The 22,341-nt window shown below is 53.2% G+C and overlaps 1 protein-coding gene across 1 annotated transcript in view; it reads right to left on the bottom strand.

Annotated features, from left to right (window-relative positions):
* KCNK3 (potassium two pore domain channel subfamily K member 3) overlaps nucleotides 1-18,497 on the bottom strand; it is a 45,048-nt gene extending 26,551 nt beyond the window's left edge. Inside the window, exon 1 of the mRNA XM_017964485.4 lies at nucleotides 18,070-18,497. Within this exon, the coding sequence (XP_017819974.2) occupies nucleotides 18,070-18,352 (283 nt within the window). The 5' untranslated portion in view covers nucleotides 18,353-18,497. The remainder of the gene's footprint in view (nucleotides 1-18,069) is intronic.
* Nucleotides 18,498-22,341: the final 3,844 nt, after the last annotated feature.

Here is a 22,341-nt window from a genome sequence, read left to right on the forward strand (position 1 = left end):
ATCCCAGACAGCCTCCTTTATCCCAGAGACCAGGGTAGGGCAGCTAGGCTGGGCAGGCCCCAGCTCCTGCCAGGGCTTCCCACTTCCCCTACACTGTCTCTGGGCCTTGAACATGACTTCCCACTGGAGTCACCCTGGCTCCAAAAGGGACTTTGAAGTCCTGAGCCCCTCCTCTCTTCTCTGAAGCCTGTATGGTGGTGGCAACCCACACTGGAGGGCGTTGCTGGCTACCACTCCCTATTTACTCCCTGTGTGTGTTTGTTTATATACAGAGAGTGAGACTCTGGCCCACTGCTCTTCATCTGTGCCCTTCTCTCGAGAAGCACTGAGGCCTTTCTTGACCCATCAGGGTAAGGAGACATGGCCCTGCTGGCTGCTTGCTCCTGGCTGCCTCTGTAGGCCTCGATGGACTGCGCGCTTGCCCAGCCAGGCCCAAAGAAACCCAGGCTCTTTCCCAAAGAGCAGTTGGAGACCGGGCACCACACTCCTGTCTTCAGGCCCAGGTTCCCTGCAAAGCTCTTGGTTACTCTTCAGCCCCTGACCCTTGGCAGAGGGTGCAGGAACATCTTGCTGGGACAGGGCGGGAAGGACATAGGGCCCAGCTGAGGATGCAGCAGAGGACAGACGCACAGGATCAAAGAGAAAAAGCAGAGCTTTCCCGGAGGAGTGAGGCAGAGGCCAAGACTGCTGGAAGCTGACAGAAATGATCAAAGGACAAGGATGGATGAGGTGGGAGGGAATGTGGAAGGCAGTGGTGGGGGAAGGTGGACGGAGCTGGTGGGGCTGGGGCAAAGGGCTGCTGGGGAAGTGCAGGGGCTTTGGAGTCAGACTGGCTGGGACTCAGCTTCCTGGCAGTGGCTCTGGGCCCAGCGCCTTGCTGGGCCTCAGGCCTCATTTGCTGGAGGGATATAAGGCTAACTCCTTGGGTCTCTGCAGGGGGAGGGTGGGAAGCATTTGTGGAAAGGCCTGAATATAGGGCGACCTGTGGTATGGTCTGCTCTGTTCCTGCCTCTCCTGGAATCTGGCCTCTCTGACTCCCACCACCCTCCTCTTCCCTCGCTCCTGGAGCAAGCTGTTGAATGTTGCACTGCGTTCATGGCCAGTGTCTCCAGTGACCTCCATGCTGCAGTTCTACTGGCGGTTTCCAACCTATTTCATCCCCAGCAGTGGCTTGCTTGGTTGATTGTTCCCTCTCCAGAAACACTCCCTCAGCCCCTGGGCTGCCACAGTGCCCAGGTCTCCAATCTGTCTCCTGGCAGGTGCCCTTCCTTGCTTGACCTCCCGGCACTGGAGGAAGGGCTGGGCGCTCTGCTCTTCTGCCAGTTCTACCCCTTCCCAGCTGATCTCATCTGGCTCATGACTTTCAATATTATTTCCATCTGATAACTCCTGAGTTTATATCTCAGCTTTGACTTCTCCCTCGAGCTGCAGACTTATCTGTCTGACTGGCTTCCTGGATTTGAAATGAGCATCTCAAAATTAACCTGGGTATCAAAAACGGAAGTCTGGAATCTCTACCAAACCTTCTAGTCTCTGGATGTTCTTTTCCATCTAGTAAATGTACATCCTCCACTTTGTTGCTCAAGTCAAAGCCTGAGGATCATTCTTGATTGTTCTCTTCCCCCTACTCCTACAGACCTCTCCGTCAACATATGTACCCCACCCATCAGCAAATCCTATCTCCCCTGCCTCTCAAACAGAACCCAGTCCACCCACGAGCTCTGTCTCCACTGCCATCAGGCTGGTCTAGTCTGCTACCATCCTCTCTTTGGAGGGGTTGACTTGTGGGTGGCCTGGTGACCTGTGGCCTGGTGGTGTCCCTGCTTTCACTTTGCACCACCCCCATCCGATCTCTGCAGAGCAGCCAGAGTGATCTTGTAAGAATTTCTGTCATGTCACATCACAACCCACTTAGAACCTTCCAGTGACTTTTATCATACCTAAAAATCCAAACTCAGTATTTTTTATTTATTTTTTATTTTTGAGATGGAGTTTTTGCTCTTGTTGCCCAGGCTGGAGCGCAATGGCACAATCTTGGCTCACTATAACCTCTGCCTCCCAGGTTCAAGAGATCCTTGTGCCTCAGCCTCCTGAGTAGCTAGGATCACAGGTACACACCACCATGCCCGGCTAATTTTTTTGTGTTTCTTTTAGTAGAGACAGGGTTTCATCACATTGGCCAGGCTGGTCTCGAACTCCTGACATCAGGTGATCCTCCCACCTCAGCCTCCCAAAGTGCTGCGATTACAGGTGTGAGCCACTGCGCCCAACCAAAAATCCAAACTGTTGACCATGGTCTCCATGGCCCTGCAGGGTCCAGCCCTTACAGATTTCTGCTTCTTCTCCCCAGTTCACTCAGCATGCCACAGGCACACTGCTCTGGTTCCACCCAGCACTGGCCTACTTGAGGCCTCTGCATCTGCTCTTCCCCTGCCCAGTAGTCTCTTCCCCCACCTCTGCCTTCTACAGCCCCCTCCCAGAAGGTAGCTTTCCCTGTCTCTTTCATCCCCTGGCTTTCTTATCTCGCTGGCACATATTACCATTGAGATGATGTTTATTTTTTACAACATAGTTTAGTTTGTTGACTCTCTACTTTTAAAATGAAGTCCCCATGAGAACAGGGGCTGCTTTTTTTCCCTGCTGAGTCTCTGGGGCCTAGAATGGGGCCTGACACAGGGAAGATGCTCAGAGAGGCCGAGTGAATGGAGGAATGACTGCGTGGGTGCCTGAGGGGAGTGGAAAGAGTTGGGAGCCTGAGTTGAGGACTGCTTTATCACCAGACTGCTGTGCGGACATGCCACTGCCCATCTCCCCCGTGCCCTGCCTTGGGTCTCATCCTCTCATCTGGAAGAGAGAAGGGTTGGGCCGCCTCAGTGGTTCTCAAAGAATCTGAAGCATCTGCAGGACTCCGGGAATTGCCAGAATGCTATCTGCTGTCCACACGAGCCCCTTCTCTGCAGGGGCGGGCCAACAGCAGCACCCTGAACTTACCCCATCCTGGCCAAAGGTTTAGTACATGTCCATGGAGGCTCTGCAGCAGGGAATCATGCCTTGCCCCATAAACATTCTGAGTGATCAAACCACAGTGGGGACCCCTAGAGCTAAGCCCTGGCCCCGAGGAGATCCAGCGGGTTTCTGGTCAAGGTGAGATGTTGAAGGTTGATGCATGAGCAGAACACAGCTCCTGAGACCCTGGGAGCCTTGGACCAAGCCCAGGGCCTGGATGGCAGAACTGACCGCCAGGGCACTCATCCTGGGTCAGCTCTGGTGCAACAAAGCTGTGTCTGCAGCCTGGCTCCTGGCCACTCCCTGTCCGAAGGCAGTGGCTGGGATCAGCCTGCCCTAAGCACCAGTGCTCAGTCACTCCTGCACTCCATTCCAGGGACTACTGTGGGAGCCCGAGCAGCTGACCCTGTCTGGGTGGGAGGCTCCTGCATTCCAGCAGCCCCAGGGGCTGGGGCAGTGGACTCGCTGGGCTGATAAGCAGGACCTCGGCCACACTCAAAAATGCTCTCTTTCCAGAAAGGGTGACATGGAGGTCCCCGACAGAGCTCTATTCTTGGGACTGGACCCAGAGGAAGTCCCTCCAAGGCTGGGACAGCATGGGGTGAAGTGGGGACAAGAGTGTAATCTTGGGTAGCATGCTTCTCGGGAGGGCTGGAGGGGAGGCCAGGGCAGGTGCAACAGAGACAGCCCTAACTGGAAGGGCATTAGGTGCCACCAGCCCAGTCCCTCACAGCCAAGGCCAGGGGCAGGTGTGACTCGCCTCAGGTTTCATAGCCAGATGGGAACAGAGGAGCAGTGGAGGGGGCTGGATCCCTACTTCCCTTGGCCCAGTCACAGCTCTGAGAAAGGATAAGACGCCTGCCTCTAGAATCCACTGGTCCATCCCCTGGGAGCAGGCAGGGGACAGCAGGGCCTCTTTGGAGCCCAGGCAGATGAGTGCTCAGGGCTTGGGGCATTGAGCTGGGTACAGCCTGCAAGAGGAGGGCTGCCACTGAGTTTAGTTCCAGGTTTTCTTGCTCTGGCCCCTTTTGGTGGGCCAAGGACAAGAGGGGCCCCTGCTCCAGAGCTCCAGGAAGCCCTGGAGGGTCTTACTCAGCTTAACCCTCACAGTGGAAAATCCATGACTCAGTCACACTGAAGAGGGGCCACACTGGCTCAGCCTGGCTGCAATCCTGGATTTGTTCCCAGTGCAGGGGGCCTCCCCTGGGCTGACCCCCTTCCTTGGGGTTGTTTGAGAGTAGGCAGTGAGAGCTAAAACCATGACAGGGAAGACATGGCCTGTCCCTGGGACTCCGCCTGAGGCCCTCTCCATCTCCTTCTCCCCTAGGGGAGGGGAAATGACCTTCTCCTGGGGCCACCTACTGACTCCTGATGTCTTGGCCACCTGGCTCACCCCAGGAGATTTGGCTTGAGAATGACCAAAGATCTTCCTTAGCCACCTTTGCATGTTTCTGAAACACCAAGGGCAGCCAGAAAGAAAATTCTAGCAGCTGGTGAGTGGCCCAGCTTCCCAAGTATGGAATACAGATCCCAACAAATTCTCTTCTCCGTTATCCCCAGTCCAGGCTCAGATTCCAATTGCCTGAGGGGTCCTTCAGACTTGAAGCCTCCTGGGCTTACCCCAGCCCTAATGAATCAACTCCCGTGGGCAGGTCCCTCACACCCATGACTCTGGCTCCAACAACCACTGTTACGAGCAACACCTCCCTACTCAGCACACAAGGGCCGTCTGACCTGTCCCCAAACCTCTGTACAAGGGAGTAGGTGAGTTGCCTAAGTCACCCCCAACAAGGCCCCCTCTCCACCCAGTGGCCACTCTTAAGAACTGTCACTCTGTCCCCATTCTAATCTCAGATTCTCATCCTATGCAGTGGGATGGTGTGGACAAAGGCTAGGAACCAAGGCCATTCTGTGACAACTGCCCCTGCCCCCAACACTGCCTTTTTGCCCTTCATAGGCCAACAAAACCTCTGTGACATCTCTAACATCCCTACGACAGGAATGACCTATTTTCTGCCATGTCAAGGGGGCAAGGGCACTTGTGGTTGGGGTGGGTTGGGGAGAAGCTTGGTGTTAAGGTTGGGAAGTCTGGACTGGACTCTGGCTCCTGCATTCACTGGCCCTCAATTGCAGGAAGTGACCTTATGTCTCAAGTCCAGTTTCTTTGTTGGCAAAGTGGGAATAATGATGTCTACACTTTGGGGTAGACATGAGGCTCAGAAGAGACACTCGATGATGGAGTGCTTAACATATCCCTGCTCTGCCACCCGCCAGCTGCATGACTTTGGACACATCCTCCGGCCCTGTGACTCTCAGTGTTCTCATCTGTAAAATGGGGATTATAATACTGCCTCCAGGCCACATGCAGTGGCTCTCACCTGTAATCCCAGAACTTTTGGAGGCCAAGATAGGAGGATTGCTTGAGCCCAGGAATTTGAGACCAGCTTGGACAACATAGAGAGATCGTGTCTCTACTTAAAATTTAAAAATTAGCTGGGTGTGGTGGCATATGCCTGTGGTCCCAACTACTTGGGAGGCTGAGGTGGGAGGATCATTTGAGCCAGGGAGGTCGAGGCTGCCAGTGATCCATGATCGTGGCTGCACTCCAGCCTGGGAGACACAGTGAGACCCTGCCTCAAAAAGAAAAAAAAGAAAAAAGAAAAAGAAAAAATTGTGTCTCCATCCTAGGGTAGCTGTGAGGATTGGATGGGGTAATGTCTATAAAGGGCTTGGCCTAGAGTGACCTCCCAATGAATGCCACCCTTAGTTCATGACTATGGAAACTGAGGTAGGCTTCCTGAGGAGTGGCTGCTCCACTGATCTGTGTGGAACAGCCCAGGGCAGATCCATCTGTTGCATTGATTGGGGAGGCTTGCTCTGCCTGGAACTGTCTGTACCGTGCCTGCCCCCAGAGCCCCATGGAAGGTCCTCTGTCTGGGCAGGGGGATTAAACCTTGTCCTGGAGGAGCAGCCGCCCCTGTCTGAGTGCCTGTGCTGAGCTCTTCAGGCTGCCCCACTGGGCCCTGACAGTTCACTTCCTTGGAGAAAGCCCCTCACATGGTCCTATGACTGTTGGGCTGGAATGTGACTCTCAGGATGTTTCCAAGATGGTTATTTCTGAATTGGAGCTGTGGTTAGGAGAGGCCCTGCGCATTCCTGATGAGGGACACTGAGTCCATGCCAAGCTTCGGAGCCCGGAGCAGAAATCAAGGAGGATACACTTAGGATCCAGAAACGTGGACTTGTGGGAGGGTATGTGGGAGAGAAAAGGTGTCTGAGAGCAGGGGCCTGGGGCTTTCCGTGTAGAAACTATGCACTCAGTGTTGGGTGACAGCATCACCTTCAGCTCAGCGCTGTCCTGCAAACCGTCAATAAAACTGTGCTTGATCTGAGCTCCAGGGTGGACCTTTGGCTCAGAAAAGGAAATGGGGCAGGGGAGTCAAAAACTCCCTGGGGACTGACTAAGGGCTGCTGGGTGAGCAGGGCAAGCAGCAAGTGAGGCAATCAGGATTCAGGTCACTATTACCTTTGGGTTCGACTGGAATCACAGGACACCCACTGCTTCAACTGGGATCATGGGGTGTTCACTGGTCAGGACCCAGACAGGGGCACACAGATCGGGCCTGTCACCTCTGTCTTCAGTGCTTGTCCACTCAAGTCTACCCACCAGAGCCCGGAGCCCTCCAGGGTCTGCTCACGAGCACTTTTCCTTGGGCACGCTCAAGCCCTGGCCTGTGTAATGCTCACCCCGGAAAGCTCTGGCTGCCGATCTTCACCTCCTAAAGTCCTCACTCATAGTTCAAGCCTGTCCCAGGACACCTTCTCAGACCCCTCTTTGAGTCACTCCACTTGGATTTAGCATGTACACCATGTAACTGATGCTTTTCAGACCCAAGCCTCCTTGGGGAAGGCTCTAGGTCTTAGTCTTCTGTTCTCCTGATGCCTCACATAGTGCCTGGCATGCAGGATCTCAGGACATCTCAAATGATCTTTAGTTAACTGAACTGAAAGGAAGGCTGAAGCCAATTCTATTTGGAAGCGAACCCGGGGGTCTGAGGGCCTCAAGGACACTCCTGAGTCCCACTCTGGGTGTTCTAACTCTCCGGGCTGCCCCTTTGAAGATCAAGAAATCAAAGCATCTCAGAGTTGGGAAGAATCTTAAATGCCATTTATTGTGACCCTTAGTGGGATATATGGGTGGTGTGACAGTCTTTTTGATGTGTCATCTTGGCTAGGCTAAAGCCCCTGGTTGTTAAATCCAACAGGAACCGAGGGTTGCTGTGAAGACATTCTGTAGATGTGACTGAAGTCCATAATCAGTTGTCTTTAAGTCTGGGAGATAATCCTAGATAATCTGGGTGGGCCTAATACTAATCAGTTGAAAACCTTAAGAGTAGAGCTGAAGCTCCCTTGAAGAAAAAGCTCTGGATAGCAGCATTAGCACATACTGAAGAGAGCTCTAGCCAGCCTTTTTTTTTTTGAGACAAGAGTGTCACTCTGTCATACAGGCTGGAGTGCAGTGGTGCAATTTTAGCTCACTGCAGCCTCTGCCTCCCAGGTTCAAGCAATTCTCCTGCCTTAGCCTCCCGAGTAGCTGGGATTACAGGTATCCACCACCACACCTGGCTAATTTTTGTATTTTTAGTAGAGATGGGGTTTCACCACGTTGGCCAGGCTGAACTCAAACTCCCAACCTCAGGTAATCCACCTGCCTCGGCCTCCCAAAGTGCTAGGACTACGGACATAAGCCACCACACCTGGCCCGGCCTGCCCTTCTTGATGGCCTGCCCGATGGATCTCAAACTTGCCAAGCCATCCCCTCCCAGTCTATATGCTGATTCCTTGCAATACCTCTCTCATTACGCATCGCCTGTTGGTTCTGCTTCTCTGGTGGAACCCTGGCTAATACAAGCGGCCTTTGCAGTACATCCATCCAGGTGTCTGCTTATATGCTTCTTGTGATGGGAAGCTCACTAACTCTTGAGGCAGCGCAATTCATATTTGGTTAGCTTCGATTTTAACAAGTTCTGCTTTACAGTGAACTAAATCAAGTCTTTCTATGAACTTGACCCCACTGGTGCTGCTTCAACCCCTTGGACACAGTCAGAACCAGGTTGGTCCTTTTACCTCGCAATAGCCCAGCAGATATTTGAAGCTGGTACTCATGCTGTCCATGCCCGCCCCACCAAGTGTCCCTCATTTGACCTGCGGCTCCCCTCCTCTGACAGTCCCCCAGTTGTTGATGTCCCTCTTAAAGTTTGCATACACACATGGCCCGAGGGTTCCAGAAGAAAACAGGTCTGTGCTACTATCTGCATTCCACACTGTAGCCTGCAGCAGGGTGAGTGTCTGGTAGCTCTCTCTCTCTCTGTGTCATGTGAGGATGTGAGGACACAGTAAGAAGATGGCTATCTGTAAGCCAGGAAGCCAGCTCTCACCAGACACTGGATCCACACACACTGGGGCCCACTAGAGGGTGGACGGTGGGAGGAGGGAGAGGATCAGGAAAAATAACTAATGGGCTTAATACCTGGTGATGAAATTAATCTGTATGACAAACCCCCATGTCACAGGTTTACCTGTATAACAAACCTGCACGTGTATCCCTGGACTTAAAATTAAAGTTTTTATTGATTGAGACGTGGTCTCTCTCTGTTGCCCAGGCTGGAGTGAGATGGTGCTCTCTTGGCTCACTACAACCTCTGCCTTCCAGGTTCAAGTGATTCTCCTGCCTCAGCCCCTGAGTACCTAGGATTATAGGTGTGTACCACTAAGCCCAGCTAATTTTTGCATTTTTAGTAGAGACAGGTTTCACCAAGTTGGCCAGGATGGTCTCAGACTTTTGACCTCAAGTGATCCTCCCGCCTTGGCCTCCCAAAGTGTTAGGATCACAGGCGAGAGGCATCGTGCCCGACAAAATAAAAGTTTTTTTAAAATGTGCGTTGTTCAAGCCCCCCAGTCTGCAGTCATTTATGATAGCAGCCCAGACTAAGACAGGCTGATGGCATGAGGGAGGAGCCAGTTCCCTACTTTGATGTTTAATCTCTGGGGTGCCGGTTCTCCATTGATCTAAGGCACTTTCCGAGCAGACAGCGGGTGGGGGGGAATGGCAACAGCTGAGGACCAGCAGTCTCCTGCTCCCCAGCTTCCTCATGGGGAAAGCCTTTCTCCACTTCTCCCTTCTCTTTTTCTATCCACAGTCTCCACTTCCCTTTCTTCTATCCCACGGTGTGAGCCACAGCACGTGGCTCCACCCAGGCCCTGTAGCTGGCTCCTATGGGGCAAGACACAGCATTTCTCCAGCCTCAGGGAAGAGGCCACAGCTCCTGGAACCCCAGCTCTGACATTTTACCGCCAGATTCCCAAGGGCTTTTCCAGCTGTAAACATTCCTTTTCTTAAAACCAGGGTCCACACCTCATGGCTATTCCCAGAAGTCAGGCCTCTAGGTTCCTTAGATCCTTGCTTCTCAAAATGTGGACCATGGATCTGATCCACAGTGTCAGTGTCACCTGGGGGCTTTTCAGAAATGCAGAATCTCAGGCTCTGCCCCAGATCTGCTGATTCAGAACCTGCATTTACACCAAATCAATCAGGTTATTCCCTGTACATTATAGTTTGTGAAGTAGAACTCCGCATTGCTGAGCTGGCTTCCTCAGTTCCCTCTGTGGACTGCCTCCTCTATACAGATGGGAAGACTGAAGTACATCAGGGAAGTGTCTGTTTCTTCAGTGATCACAGAGACACCAGAGAGAGAGAGAGAGAGAGAGAGAGAGAGCGAGAAGGATGATGATGATGGGAATGATGATGGTGACGATGATGATAGTGAGGATGGTGATGGTAATGATGATGGTGATGGTGATGCTGATGATAGTGAGATGGTGATGGTGATGGTGATGATGATGGTGATGATGGTGTTGGTGATGGTGATGGTGATGATGACGAGATGATGATGATGATGATGGTGATGATGGTGATGATGGTGATGGATGATGGTGATGATGATGATGAAGAAGCAGAAACAACAGCAGCAGCAGCAGGAAACGATTTGTCTAAGATCTCTCTAGTACCAAAGCCAGCCTCCTTCCCCACATTCTTGGCAGCCATGTGCCCCCTTCACTAAGGGATCTTTGCTGTGTCACTGGAGAAAGCAGGGGTAGTAAAAAACTTGCTTTTGTGAAGGATGAGGATGGGATGTCAGGCCCAGCCTGAGACGCCACCAGCCCAGGAGAACTGGAGCTATGGCTCCAGGCAGCAGTTGAGGCTGGCTCTAGCAAATGGGAAAGTGAAGGTGTGACTTGTGGCAGTAGCTTGGGGATACTGGCCCCAGCTGAGGGGCAGGTCTCTGGGAGCCACGTGGGAGCTGCTGCAGCGTGGGCAGTTTCTGGACAAAGAGATAGTGTGGACAGACAGGGAGGCAGTGGCATTAGCTGGATGGTCAACTGCTCTCTGTGCTGCCAGGAAAGACATTTGTCATGTGGCTCTCTGAGGACAGAGGCTGGCGGAAGGGTCAGGAAACAGGGCTCTAAGCCCAGCTCTGATGAGAGCTGTAAGCATGACCTTTAGCAGGCCCCTTCTCCAGCCTGGCTTTTAGTCTCCACACTGTGAACTGAGCGAATTGGAGCTAAAATTCTGTTCTGTCTTTGGGCTAAATGCTCTATCCATAGTTCTGAGGGCAAGAGACCCTGAAGCTGAGCCCACAACTGAGCACCCTGCATAGACCCTGGTGCCCATCTGCCATTCCAGCTGCGTTCACATAGAAGGAATCGCAGAGGCTCTGTGGGGAGTGGGGGTTGCATGACTCCATGAAGATATATTCCCTGCAGACCTGGGTGCAAGTCCTGGTGCTGTCATTTTATATTTGTAGGGTCCTGCACAGATTTCTGACCCTCTCTGAGGGTCCTTTTCCTTGACTGTGCAGGATGGCACTGCCTGCCTTCCTGGAGTGGTGTGGGGATGCTGGTGACAGGACATGTGGACAGCACCTGGCCTGTTATAGACACTTGTCTGTTCCCTGTGTCCAAGGTGGAGCAGGAGTGGAGGAGGGAGTGCCCGTCCTGGGTCTCCGCTCAGCTTAGCCTGGACCCACTGTGGTCTCAGTTAGAGCTTGGTCTCTCCACTTGCTGCTGGTTGATTGCAGGGAAATCATTTCTACATTTTTTTTATTACAAAATCAACTCACAGATTCACCGTTTGTGCAGCCAGCTGAAAGCTGTTTATAGTGGTGATTTGCACCACATTCATCTGTGCTTGTTTATGTTTGCTTTGAAAATACTTATTGTGTTTGTCCTGTCCCCACTGTGGCCAGGCGTGTGTGTTCTATTTTTGTCCTGTTCTCACCCCCACTCTCTCTGTGCCTCCAGACCCTGACGGCGATGGTGGAAACGGGACCTGCAGACAGGAGCACGGCAGAGTCAGAAAGATCTTCGGCCAAACACACTCTGTAGGTTCTCCTAGTGCCATGTACCTCTCTCCCCTGCTAGCTTTCTTTTCTTTTCTTTTTTTTTTGAGAAAGTCTCACTCTGTCGCCCAGGCTGGAGTGCAGTGGTGCTATCTCAGCTCACTGCAATCTCCACCTCCAAGATTCAAGTGATTCTCCTGCCTCAACCACCTGAGTAGCTGGGTTCACAGATGTGTGCCACCATGCCCAGTTAATTTTTATATTTTTAGTAGAGACAGGGTTTCACCATGTTAGCCAGGCTGGTCAAACTCCTGACCTCAGGTGATCTGCCCACCTTGGCCTCCCAAAGTGCTGGGATTACAAGTGTGAGCCACTGTGCCTGACCCCTGGCTAGCTTTCTGCAGGGTCTGCCTGCTCAGAGGAGGGGTAGGAGCCTGAACAGTTAGGGAGACTCCAGGCATGGTTTAGGAACGGGAAACGAGGGGTGGTTAGTGGGATTGGGAAGATAAGGGGAAGGGATGTGGCAGTCTCCTGGCCCCTAACCCCATTGACCCCGCCTGTTAGGAAGCAGCAGAAGTAGCCATGGTCATGGTAACCCTTGGGAGACAGAGCAGTTCTTTGGTAGGTCAAGTAATAATACACAAACAATAGTATTAATAATAATAATAATGGTAGATTATTAAGTGCCTTCTCTGTACCAGGCAGTTTCTTTTCATGATCCCATTTAATCCTGGCAGGCAGATATTATTATCCTCATTTTGTAAATGACAAAACAAGCTCAGAGAGATTAGATAACATGTCCAAGGACATACAGCTAGTGGGGGTAGGGTGGATTGAGATTAACCCAGGCACTTCGGCTTCCAAGTCAGTGCCTATGCTCCTCCACTGGTCTGCTTCCAAGTCAGTGCCTATGCTCCTCCACTGGTCTGCAGAAATTGGGGCTGGAAGAAGAAGGGCTAGCCTGTGGGCAGGAAAGGAATGCTGACTGAGGTGGGTGCCGGGACTTTTCTAGGCTGGGCTGCCCTTCCTTTACCATGGAAAGTCGAAAGAGGACTTGAGCAGTGGAGTGATGAGCTGCCAGAGGCCTGAGTGCTGGGGCATGGGGGAACAGACTGGAGGATGGAGCGTGTGGGCACTTCCAGGGTGGGCACTGGAAGGCCTGGTTTCTAATCAGGGTCATATTCTCAACTCCCTGTGTGAGTGTGGACAAGCCGCTCACCTCTCTGGGTGTTTGGAAGATTGCTAATGTCTCCTCTCACTCTTATTTTAGGACTTCTGGGATTTTGGAGGTGGCAGGTCACATCTGTACTTTCCTTCTTGAAAACATGGAAAAAGTATAGGTTTCCTCATGAATCACCTGCTTGAATTAACAGTCTAAGGGTTTTCAGGCCACATGGGGGGTGACGGGAGGCAGTGCTCAGCTGAGCACAGGCTAGAAGCTGGGAAAAGAGCGGAACAGAAGGTTTCTGCCCAGCTTCATCAGTGAATCAGTTACCTGGTCTCTTTCTTGTTGCCTTAGAGCCAAAAGGATTCCCAGGATCTGCAGTGGGAGAATGGGCACCTGTGAGCCTGTGGCAGGTGCCCATGGCAGGTTCCGGGCACAGCTGTGACAAGTCATCTGGTTTGATCAGGGGCCAGTGTGCAGGGAGCAGCAGGCCTGACTGGTGTATGCTGGAACAAGAGGCCCCCTGCTTCCAGGGAGGACTTTGCCGGGTAAAGGCAAGCCTTGGCTTCTAGGTGCCCTAGGCTGGAGTGCAGTGGTTAGATCTCTGCTCACTGCAGCCTCTACCTCCTGGGTTCAAGTGATTTTCATGCCTCAGCTTCCTGAGTAGCTGGGACTACAGGCATGAACCACCACGACTGGCTAATTTTTGTATTTTCAGTAGAGACTGGGTTTTGCCATGTTGGCCAGGCTGGTCTTGACCTCCTGGCCTCAGGTGATTTGTCCGCCTCCCAAAGTGCTGGAATTACAGGTGTGAGCCATCACATCTGGTGTGGAATGGGCTCTTAAAATGGAGAAAGAATTGGTGAAAAATCCAGGGCATGAGAGTCAGAGAGGTCCAATCGAATCTGGGCAAGTGCCATGATTCCAAGGTCTGCAGTGGATAGACTGCAGGGACAGTGTCCAGTCCTGCCCTTTACTCCCTCAGCTCCTGTTGACCCCCAGGAAAACAATGCCCTCTGCATGGGCTGCGCTAAGTGGCAGTGAGCCCCTGGGAGCCTGGCCAAGGCAGGGAAGGGGGCTAGGGAGAGGAGAGGGAATGGGAAAGATGGAGAAAACTGCTCTGGAGGCATCTCAATGGGCTTTAAGGGAAGGTGGGTTTCATCTCAGAATCCAAGCACATCGGGGCTGGGGAGGAGCTTTTGAGATCATTTCGGCCAGCTCTCTTTGTCTGGAGGTGAGCCTGAGATCCAGGTGGGGGAAGGGACTTGCCAAAGGTCTTATAGCACAGTAATGATGGGGCTAAGCCGGAATCATAGGGAATTGGGGATGGATGAGGTGTTATTCCTGTCTGGACAGTTTCTAATAGCACCACCAAGGGCCTGGCTAGAGATTCCTTTCCTGGACATCATTTGTGCTCTCTCTCTCTGGGTGTGTGTGTGTGCCCACCCGGTGTGCCCTGCGAGTTCCTGTGTGTACCTGTGTGTATGTGTGCCTATGACTGTGTTGTGGATAGACTGGGTGTACCTGTGGCCTCCTACATGGTGATCCACCCTGGCTCTGAGGCCATAGGTGAGTCATCTACCCTCAGAGCCTCAGATTCCTCAGCTAAAAAATGGGGGTAATAATGCCCATCTAGAGATGTTGGTGAGAGAATTAAATGAGAGGGTACAAATGAAGCGTCTAGTATAGAGCCTGCCAAAGAGTAAATAATAAATGGTGGTTGCCATTGTTATTATTGTTGCTGCTGCTGTTGTTAATAAAAATAATACATAAATATCCGAACAAGTTAGGAGTGGGGACTGGGGGTCAGGTTTTTGCTACCGTCTGTGTGATTTCTGTCACTTCTCTGACTCCTTATCTGTAGAACAGGGGCTGGTACCAGCTGATCTCCAAAGCCCTTCCTGCTCTGACAGCCTCTGAGCTGTGAATAGATGGGGCTGGGGCCCTGGAGGAGTTTAATGACTCAACAGCTAAAGAGGTTAAGGCTTCCCAAGAAATCACTTTCAATTAGTGTTGGGTGAACTTAGGGCACCAGCTAAGGAAGTGTTTCCTGGCTGGGAGACCAGGGAGAGGGAGCTAGAGGAATACTTCCGGCCAGTGGAGACTGTGACTAACCAGGTGAATGACTAAGTCAGACCCTGCCGACCTCCAGCCAATCAGGGCTGCCCATGAGTGCCCTATGAGCTGGCATCACTGAGCACGGCTTGGCTGTGTCAGGCCTGGCTGGGTCTGAGCTTCACAGCATATGGAGGGAAAGGAAGCAGCCAAGAGACCAGCAGGGAAAGAGCACTGGGCTTGGAGTCAGAAGACCCAGCTTCCCACTCTGACTCTGCTGTTCACCAGCTGGGTGACTCTGAGGGAGCTGCTTCCCCTCCCTGAGCCTTCACACCTTCATCCATGCAGCAGAGCCAACAATACCTGCCCAGCAACTTCACCAAGTGGTGAAGACTGAGAATCATGACATGAGATACAAGTGCATTGTGTTCACTAAGGTACCAAATGATGGGAGGTGTGGTCAACATTCCATCCCAGTGGGATGCCCGGTATCTCAGAAGGAGACTCATTTATATCTTCAGAGGGGTCAGGTGAACCAGGCTGTTACCCTTGGGTTTGGGGCTAGAATCACCCTAACCTAGGGCCTCTTCCACCCATCTGATTACAGTCCAGTTAGGTTTTTCTTAGAGCAGAGCCCCTGTGGACAGCTTCCAGCAAGGTGGCATAGCAGCAGTGGAAGGCAACATAAAGCCAGGATGGCTGGGTGGGGCAGGAAGGAGCAGTGCTAGACTGGGGCCCTCACGGAACCAGGGTGGTGGTTTGATGTCTTTCCTCTTGCCCAGCACATTATAAATAAATAATCACTGGAACCGCACTCTGTCTGTCTCTCCCCCCATAGCTTTTAGCAACTCTCTTGGTGAGGACTGCAAGCACTTTGGGAAACAGCAGGGATGAAGGGAAGGATGCTGCCCTTTCATTTCTGCACACGTTAAACCCATCAATAGCATTCTGCGTGTGCTCACAGCCTCTGGGTACAATGCTGGCACTTGGAGCACAGAGATAGAAACTGCAGTGTCCTGCACATGTGGAGGTTAAGTACAGCATGGCCAAAGAGACAAAACACTTCCCCTATAATGTAAATAACCACTCAAAAGAGCCCACAGTGTGTCACCAGATCATCTTGACAGTGAGACCTGCAATTGTGCAGAGCAGTGGCCTGGGAGGCTTTGAGGAGGAGGTGGAATTTGAGCTGGACCTGGAAGTTTAGCATGGACAAGATACACGGAAGGTAGAGCCAGGAGCAGTGGCTCACACCTGTAATCCCTGCTCTTTGGGAGGCCACGGTGAGATTGCTTGAGCCCAGGGATTTGAGGTTGTACTGAACTATGATTACACCACTGCACTCCAGCCTGGAGGAGACAGAGTAAGACCCTGTCTCTCAAAGAAAGAAAGAAGAAAAGAAAGGAAAAGAAAAGAAAAGAAAAAGGACAGAGAAAAAAGCATGCCAGACAGGTATACTTATGGTACTCTCAGAGGACAGGTTGGCAGCCATTGAGAGGGATCACGTAAAAAGTGAGAAGTGAAGTCAGACATGGAGGTTGGAGCCAGATATGGAGATCCTCAAAATTTGAGAAGAGCATAGACCAGATTCCAGGGGCAGTGGAGAGCCCTGAGGACTTCCAAGAAGGGGTCGGTTTGATGACAGCTGAGATTTTCTTTCTGGCAACATTGTCCAGGGGAGCATGCCTTGTTGCGCGGTAGGCAGGGAGGTCAGTTGGGGGTTACTGTGGAGCTGGGGACCATGGGCCTGAGAAGGAAAGAGGACACACACACAAAGGCTTGGTGTGTGGAAAAGAAGCATAGGGAGGATCCGAGGATGCTCAGTCTGATTTGTCTGATTCTCCAGACAGCTAAACAGCTACTGAAACCCTGGCAAGTGGTAGCAGGGTGTGAGAGTGGAGGAGACTGCAGACCAAACCTGGGCTGGTCTTTTTCAGGAAGCAGGCTCCTCTTCGGGCAGGCCTAAGTCTGATCATCCTATGCTAAACTCACAGGGTCAGCAGGACCCAGAGGTGCCCCAGCTGGGCCATATCCACTCCCAGGGCCCTTTCCTTTCTCTTCCAAGAGAAGACTCCAGAAACCACACAGCATAGCTCCTCATGGTCCCCAGGGAGCAGTAGATTCTTGGAAGAGTGTCTTGCAGTGGACAGACTGCAGGGACAGCATCCAGTCCTGCCTTTTACTCCCTCAGCTCCTGTTGACCCCCAGGAAAACAATGCCCTCTTCATGGGCTGTGCTAAGTGGCAGTGAGCCCCTGGGAGCCTGGCCAAGGCAGGGAAGGGGGCTAGGGAGAGGAGAGGGAACGGGAAAGATGGAGGAAACTGCTCTGGAGGCATCTCAATGGGCTTTGGGGGAAGGTGGGTTTCATCTCAGAATCCAAGCACGTTGGGGCTGGGGAGGAGCTCTTGAGATCATTTTGGCCAACCTTCCTTGTCTGGAGGTGAGCCTGAGACCCAGGCAGGGGAAGGGACTTGCCCAAGGTCATATAGCACAGTAGTGATGGGGCTGAGCCGGAATCATAGGGTATTGGGGATGGGTGAGGTGTTACTCCTGTCTGGACAGTTTCGAATAGCACCACCAAGGGCCTGGCTAGAGATTCCTTTCCTGGACATCATTCGTGCTCTCTCTGTTTGTGTGTGTGTGCCCACCTTGTGTGCCCTGTTAGTGCCTGTGTGGACCTATGTGCCTATGACTGTGTTGTGGATAGTCTGGGTGTACCTGTAGCCTCCTACATGGTCATCCGCCCAGGCTTGGAGAGGAGAACTGGGGTCATGCCTGTGAGGTGATTGTTTTGCTGGGACAGCAGAGAAGAAGGCTGACAAGGCCGGATCTGGTTTCCCGCACCAGTTCCGCCGCCCTGAGAAAATCACAGGCACTGACTGGTGGCGAGCAAACTCCTGGAGCTGGAACACGCAGACACACGCACACTCGCAGCCGCCGTTAGAGGGTGGCCCCGAGTGCCCCGAAGTGCCGCATTCCGGCATCCTCATGCCTCCCCGGAGTCCAGCAGGTGTAGACCCGCTAGGCTGTGGAAGCCGATTCGCAGGGACACGGAGCAGTGGCGCGCTCCCGCCGCTCACACTCAGCGCCCTGCTCCAGGGCCTGGCCCGGCCACACCCCTCCCGCCCGAGCCTCCGCCGCCGTCTCTGCCCCTCTCACACACTCCGGAGTCCCTGGGGGGCCTCCGCAACCTGGCAGGGCCAAGTTAGGGCTGGCCCGGCCAGAGAGTCAGGTCCGGAGCCAGGAATCGACGCCTCCCCGAGTCCCGTCCCCGCGGAGCAGACGCGCCAGGCTGAACTCGGGTTTCTGCGAGCGCGGGGTTCGGCGCACAGTCCCGCACGGGGGAACCCCTGCTCCCAGCCCCAGCCCGCCCCGGACAACCCTGGGAGCCCCGCGCCCAGCCCCGGGTTCCCGCCCCCCGCACCGCGCCGGGCGAGCGGTTACCGATAGTGGTGATGACGGTGATGGCGAAGTAGAAGGAGCCGGCGAAGCGCCACTGCACGCCGGCCTTGTGCGGCTTGAGGCGCAGCACGACGCGCTCCAGCTCCTCGTAGCCGCCCTGGCTGAGGTTGTAGCGCTCCCGCAGCTCCTGCTGCCGCAGCTCCAGCCGCTGCCGCTCGATAAGCTCGGGCTCCGACTCCAGCGCGTCGAAGACCGCGGCGCCCACCAGCAGGTAGGTGAAGGTGCACACGATGAGCGCCAGCGTGCGCACGTTCTGCCGCTTCATCGTCCCGCCCGGGCCGCCGCCGGCCCCCCGGCGCCCCCGGCCCCGGCCGCCGCTGCTGCTGCCCCGGAGGCGGCCTGGGGCATGGCTGCGCTCGCAGCTCTCCGCACCGGGCACCCGCTCCGCGCCCGGGGCCGCCGCCGCCACTGCAGCCGCCGCGGAGCTGTCCCTTCAGCACCACCCACCGCCCTCCTCCGCCCGGCCCCGCGCCCGCCCCCCGCCCCCCGCCCGCAGGCCGCCTCCTCCCGCCAGCCCTCCCGCCCAGCCAAATAAGGACTGGGAGACGCGCCGAGGAGGGAGGAGGGGGGCTGGCGGAGGGGACGGGAGGGGCGGCCGCGGGAGAGCCCGGGCAGGACAGAGAGAGAGAGAGAGAGAGAGAGAGAGAGAGAGAGAGAGAGAGAGAGAGAGAGAGCCCAAGAGACAGAGAAAACTAGACAGCGAAACGCTGATAACTACAGAGGACGGGGAGAAAGCAGTGTAGGACTGAGGGAGGGGGCTGTGTGACAGAGGAGGAGATAAAATCAGAGGTGCACTCAGACAGAAAAAGAAGAGAGGCAGGCAGAAAAATACAGAGCAAAAGATGGAAACAGAGAGAGCAACAGACTGAGACAGAGAGCCTGGATTGCTGAAGATAAACTAATGACACAGAAACAGACAGGCAAGGAAGGCAAAGCGATCCCCTCCCCACCCACCCACCACCCTCATCACAGCATATTGCAGCCTGGAGGCACCTGGGGCCTCGCTGTCTTGCCCTTATCCTATGGATGAGGAAACCGAGGCCCAGATAGGTCAAGTGACACGCATGGGCACGCAGTGTGAGTTCGTGACAGCACTGGAACTCAGCCAAGCGTTCCTTCCTCCCAGGCCACACTCCTTCCTCCCTTGGGCCAGGCTCTGGCTGTCTTGGAAGCAGGCAGGGCCCAGCTGTGGACCTGGGAACACATGAGCTGACACCCAAGGGAAAGTCCTGTCCTCAGGCAATGTGGGCCTCGCCAGGTCAGCACAGCTCTTGGAACTGGCTGAGAAGGCACAGGCTGGGAGTCTAGGGCTCCTGCTTTGCTCCCAGGGGCTTCCAGGCTGTCCCGACTCCCATGGCTCCTGTCCTGCACCCATGCACCAGGCTGGGCTTAGGTTGGGCTGTCAGGGATTGCACCTGCCACCACCTTGAAGCATCCCAGCAGAACTGGGATCTAGCTGGAACTGGGCAGGTGGGGCCCACAGCAGGAGGCTCACTGGCAGACTGGGGGGAACTGGGGCAGGAGGGGGTTCCCCATGCCTCAGTTTCTTCATTTGTCAACATGGTAGCTATCGTGTGAGGTGAGAAGAGCAGCAGAAACTCAGACATCACTGCCCCTCTCAGAGCCTCGTTTCCTTATCTCTTCAACGAGGTGTCATAGCAGAAGATCCCACAGGCCTTGCCCAGCTCCAAACAACTCCAGACTTGGATGTGCTGAGTGAGCAGAATGATTGGAATGCAAATCTCAGTGCCAAGGAGGGTTAAAAAGTCCTTCACAGGACCCTGGCATGGGCTACGCAGAGAGACGTGGAAGAGACACCAAGGCCCCTATCTGCGAGCAGACTCAGGAGGCAGTCAGCCGGAAGCCGGAGAACTATCTGCCCACAGGTTGGGCTGACCTGTCACTGCCAGATACTACCCTCCTTCTTTAATGACACCCCAGAAATGCCGCCAACTCATTCCTTCCTTCGACAAGTATTTATTAAGCATCTGCTGTGTGTCAGGCTGTCATCATTTCTAGTCCTTACCTCAACCCTGAAAGGTAGATATGGTCATGCCTATTTTATAGATGGGGAAACTGAGGCTAAAGGCAATGTAGAGAATCACTGAAGTTCACTCAGCTAGGAAGAGGCTTCAGTCTGTCTGCATCTGTCTTAAGCCCATGCTCTTTGCCATGACTCCTTGAGTCTCTAATTTTTCAATTTGTAAAGCAGAATGGATAATAATATTAGCTCTACCACCTCTTTAACCATTTGTTTTGAGAGATCAAAGAACACATGTGTGCAAATCAGATGATATTAAGCACTCTAATGACTTCTGGTTTCTGAACCAGAGCCTGATGAGAGGGTCCTACATTTATAGCACCATGTTTCCTCTCTCCCTTCAAAGGAAGATCTTTGTTTCTTTGCAAGCAGAAACCTTCTGGTCTTGCCCTCTGACCAGGAACTCAGCCTATTGCAGGCTTTTTCCCTTGCATCTTCTGGCTTCCTGGAAGGAAAGTGCTGCCTTTCCTGGCTTCTCAGAGGTGAAAGTATAAGTTAGGTTCTGTGCCTTTCTGACATATTGGCTCCTGGAGCCAATTACCCCAGAAGCCAATTCCCCTAAAGCTTGCCTAGATGAGCAAGTGGCTTGCTAGACCAGGCTTCCAAGGTGAAAAGGCTGTGTCCAGGTTCTGCTTGCTTGTGACTGCCAGGCTAGACAGCTGTACGAATGAAAGGTGATATTGTGAGCGAAAGAGCTTTGGAAACGGGAAAAAGCTGTCTTTAGGGGCAGGACATGTATTATTAATCATGATGAAGCTTTTTCTCACAGCACTTCAATACTGAAAGGACCTTTAGAGATCATCTGGCCCAACCTTCTTATGTTACATATGAGGAAACTGAGGCTCAGAGAGTAGGAAGGGTGTTGTCCAAGGTCACACAGTTAGTGAGGGGGGACCAGGACTCATGTCTCAAGGCTGGCATTTTCTTGTTGCAACCATTATGTATGGGACCAGGGCATCTATCAGTGGGGAGGCCCTGAAGCCCAGAGGGCAGCCTGGGTCTCCTTCTTCCTGCCCCTCTTCTCTCCGTTCTCTTGGGGAGACGGTTCTGCGGTAGAAGCCATGCTGGTACAAGTCTAGGTTTCTGAGTAACCCCTGGGACTTGTAGGCAACCTGGGTCAGATTGTGCCAAAGGCCTATCAACTTATACCATTTCCTCCCATCCTGGGCTCCTCAGACCTGCCTGCACCTGCCCAGTTTCTGTAACCTGTCTCTGCCACATGTTTGCTGTGGCACTGGGGGCCGGTTGCTCCTTCTCCCTGGGGCTTGAAGGGTTTGGAAATGTCTACACTCCCTTCATTTATAGCATCCCATGACCATCCTGGACTCTGTTTTTCTAGCTCTCCCAAGAATCAGACAAAAAGAGGAGATAGCATCACTTTTAAGATTCTAGTTTGTTAGGTAGGATAAATTGAGCATAATGTGTCATTAGTTACTATATTTTATTATATACTAATATCATCCACAATTATTTTCCAGCTTTATCTTCCACTCCATTCCTCTCTAAGTTCTAAACACATCCAAGTTCTTCCATGCTTCACATGGCTCATGTGGCTCCCGTAACCTGGGATGTTGCTGCCCCTTTGCCTTTCTCATCTTCTCTCTGTTGAACTCTTATTTCAACAGAGTTCGGCTCCAAGACCCAGCTCAAAGACCACTCCCTCCATGAAGCATTTCCCAGTTGTCTCTGATCAGAACCACTGGCTCCTTTTGTGCTCACATTACCCTAAGCATCAACTCAGCAGGTGTTCCTCCTGCTTAGAAGATTAGTGGCTCTTTCATATCTGTCTTCCCCGCTGGCTCATTATCTTCTCCAGGGTGGAAGAAACCCTTCTCACTCATGCTTCTCTCCCCTCAGTGCTTTGCACCTTAGAGCTGTCCCACATGTTTCCTTGGGTGACTCACTCAAATGAAAGCTTTAAAGAACTCTATACCTGAGTTAGAGACCATCAGTGTCAGAGGGAGAGGGGCACAGATGGCTGAGTCTGCAGGCAGAAAAACCCTAGCAATCTGCTTCTGTGGCTCTCTGAAGAGAGATATTCTAAAGCTGGAACAAGCACTGTCTAGGTTAGGAGAGGAGGATAAAGACAGATGTGAGTGTTTCGAGGCCCAAGGAAGCATGTTGTGTAGTGGAGAAAGCATTGAACTAGAAGTCCAGAGGCTGGAGATTGGTCCCAGTTCTGCCATGCGTTCCCACCAACTAGATGGGTGGAC

This window comes from Callithrix jacchus, chromosome 14 (assembly GCF_049354715.1).
Source record: "Callithrix jacchus isolate 240 chromosome 14, calJac240_pri, whole genome shotgun sequence".
NCBI lineage: Eukaryota > Metazoa > Chordata > Mammalia > Primates > Cebidae > Callithrix > Callithrix jacchus.